Genomic DNA, 2,398 nt, shown 5'->3' on the forward strand with positions numbered 1-2,398 from the left:
AATTTGATTATTTACAATTTGGCCCAAAATTTTAAATAAATTTTGTCCAAAAAGTTAATATAGTGTAAATGTCGACCCGGACCCGCACCGCACCGGACACGGGCACGTGCTCGTGCCGTGCCGAGCCGAGCCGGCGCGCGCGTGTGGGTTTATGACCGAACCCAATGGGATATAGGTCTTCCCCCTTCCAAAGACTATTGGTACCCCTTGGGGCCCAAACCCAATTCCAAACTTCCACCTTATAAACCACACCAAAGTTTCCTAACTTTCCTATGTGGGATAAGTGTTTGAAAAATCAAATTCTTCCATAATCCTTAGTTTATGTGGGTTACTTTAACGCTTAATATTTCATTCAATTTTAAATGGTTTTCGATAAATAAATATATCACGTTAATCATCTCGCGGAGTAGAACGTGAATATGCTAGGTCCCGCATTATTTAAAAGGTGGATCCCACTGAAATTTGGGCTCAAAGTTGACCCATTAAACCATTTTTTCCAACACATATAACCTCGATTAGAGCTTTTGCCTCGTCAATTACCTCGAACCCTCGAAGGCTTGGATTATTTGCCAAATTATCTTTCTCTGCAACAGGTTTTCCAGGCACGGAATCCAGCAACAACGAACCATCACAACCCTGAAATTAATTAAGCACGATATTAACAACATACGAATGAATTATTATGAGTAATTAAAGATTTCAACATATATCTACCCTGACAAAGCAGTCATGAAAATGCATCCTAATGAGGCCAGCAGCTATTCCAGGATTGAGGGACACGGCTTTGTTCACTGCATTTCTTACGATCTTCTCGGCAAGTGGACAGGATTTCGAGTAAAATCCTACTATGAGTGGAGCTACTTTGGCTGGCTTTGCATGTTTAGATTTAGCCAAAGCAGATGTAGAAAAGGAGAAAACAACCAGGCAAAACAGCAGAGCAACTGCTACAATCTTTGAAATCTTGAAATTCATCATCTTCTTCAATTTCCTCAAAGGAATTGCTGGAGTATTGATGAAGATTGAGATTGATGTATTGCATTGCTCAAGAAACAAGAGAATTTATAAGTGGAGGAAATTAGAAAAAAATTGCATGTTGGCAGGATTACTTTATTGTTAAACGCGTAAAAAAGTCGTGCCAACTGCAACTGCGACGTTTGAAGCTTTCTTGAGCCTATCTCAGAAGTTATAGAACCATTCATTGCATGCTTACATGATTACACCCTTCCCTCTGAATTCCAATTCCTCAGTTTTGCATTTTAAAAATCTTTTGATACCTTCTTATAATGGAAGTTTTTATATGCTTTTGTTGGCTGCTTGAGTTTCATCAAATGTCAACTTGGAAGTTGTTTACATGCCTAATTTGGATTTAATAATTCTAGCAACCTCTTAAGATCTTATTGGATTACTGTTAATAGGGATTTAATAATTCTAACAACCACATCAAACTTACTTTCCTCGAAAAATCATCCACTTTGAATTTTAAAGGCAAAGTTAGTAAGCCATGTAATAGGAAACCCTTTCGTGGCACTGGAGCTTGACTTATATGGAGTGGCATTCTGTAAAAGAATAATGCGATTTGCACTCAATCACTATTACGGTCATTCTATATGACAGGCATGTAATGGTTAATAATTTGATATATGTGGCAAGAAAAACTACCAAATTAATAAATTAAATCATAAATCATCATGTAGGATGCCACGTAGGGTGACTATCCTAGTGATTGATTGTGAATAGCGTTACTTTTCTGTAAAATTATTAACTTTTCAATTATTCATTTCATCAACTTTTATAAAAGATTTTGTAAAACAATCCCATGGTTTAATTGGTGCTTTCATCTTTATATGTGGCAGCAGCATCTCTCCTTCCTCACAAGTAGGATCTATTTTATCTCTAATGATAAAAAAATTAATTAACAAAATCCCTACCAAATAAGCATTAACATTCTGGATGATAGATTAAGTGTGTTGCAAAAAATGATTGGATGTAGTATTGACTCTTTTTTAAATAGCACAAAAACAGAATATCACGTGGCATTCCTCTGTCATCACGATGTTGAAGAATCTAGCGGCATAGCAAGACAATTTAGACATGTGGTTCTAAAAAATTATGGTTTGGAAAAAAAAAAATCACGTTCACTTAATTAATTCAATGTTTTAAAAAGTTGTTAATTATATGGTTGTCGATTCAAACGTGTTTTGAAATTGATAGTTTGAAAGCATGAGGGGGGATTTGTTTGCCATTTTTATAAAAATGAGAATGAAAAATATAGCCGTTATAAGTTTCACAAAGAGATAGAAATTCAAAATTAATGGTTTGATGTAATGGATAACGATCATATTTTTCATTTTAATAGGAAAATAATGAAAAATAATTAAGTAGAAAAATATTTTTGATT

The 2,398-nt window shown here is 34.9% G+C and overlaps 1 protein-coding gene across 1 annotated transcript; it reads right to left on the bottom strand.

Moving 5' to 3' along the window:
* Window positions 1-379: 379 nt before the first annotated feature.
* LOC111377418 (peroxidase 5-like) lies at window positions 380-1,006 on the bottom strand. The gene is made up of 2 exons (XM_023000513.1): window positions 715-1,006; window positions 380-636 (listed from the first exon to the last, which is right to left on the bottom strand). The coding sequence occupies exons 1-2, from the start codon at window positions 973-975 to the stop codon at window positions 469-471; spliced, it is 429 nt and encodes a 142-aa protein (XP_022856281.1). The 5' UTR covers window positions 976-1,006; the 3' UTR covers window positions 380-468.
* Between the last annotated feature and the right edge of the window lie 1,392 nt (window positions 1,007-2,398).

Source organism: Olea europaea, unplaced genomic scaffold (genome assembly GCF_002742605.1).
Source record: "Olea europaea var. sylvestris unplaced genomic scaffold, O_europaea_v1 scaffold16524, whole genome shotgun sequence".
NCBI classification, from domain to species: domain Eukaryota; kingdom Viridiplantae; phylum Streptophyta; class Magnoliopsida; order Lamiales; family Oleaceae; genus Olea; species Olea europaea.

Excerpts from the sequence above, each read along its gene's own strand:
- LOC111377418 (XM_023000513.1), bottom strand. The coding sequence starts at position 975 with ATGATGAATTTCAAGATTTCAAAGATTGTAGCAGTTGCTCTGCTGTTT. Across the intron at positions 637-714 it reads TTCATGACTGCTTTGTCAGG|GGTTGTGATGGTTCGTTGTT; the intron begins GTAGATATATGT and ends AATTAATTTCAG.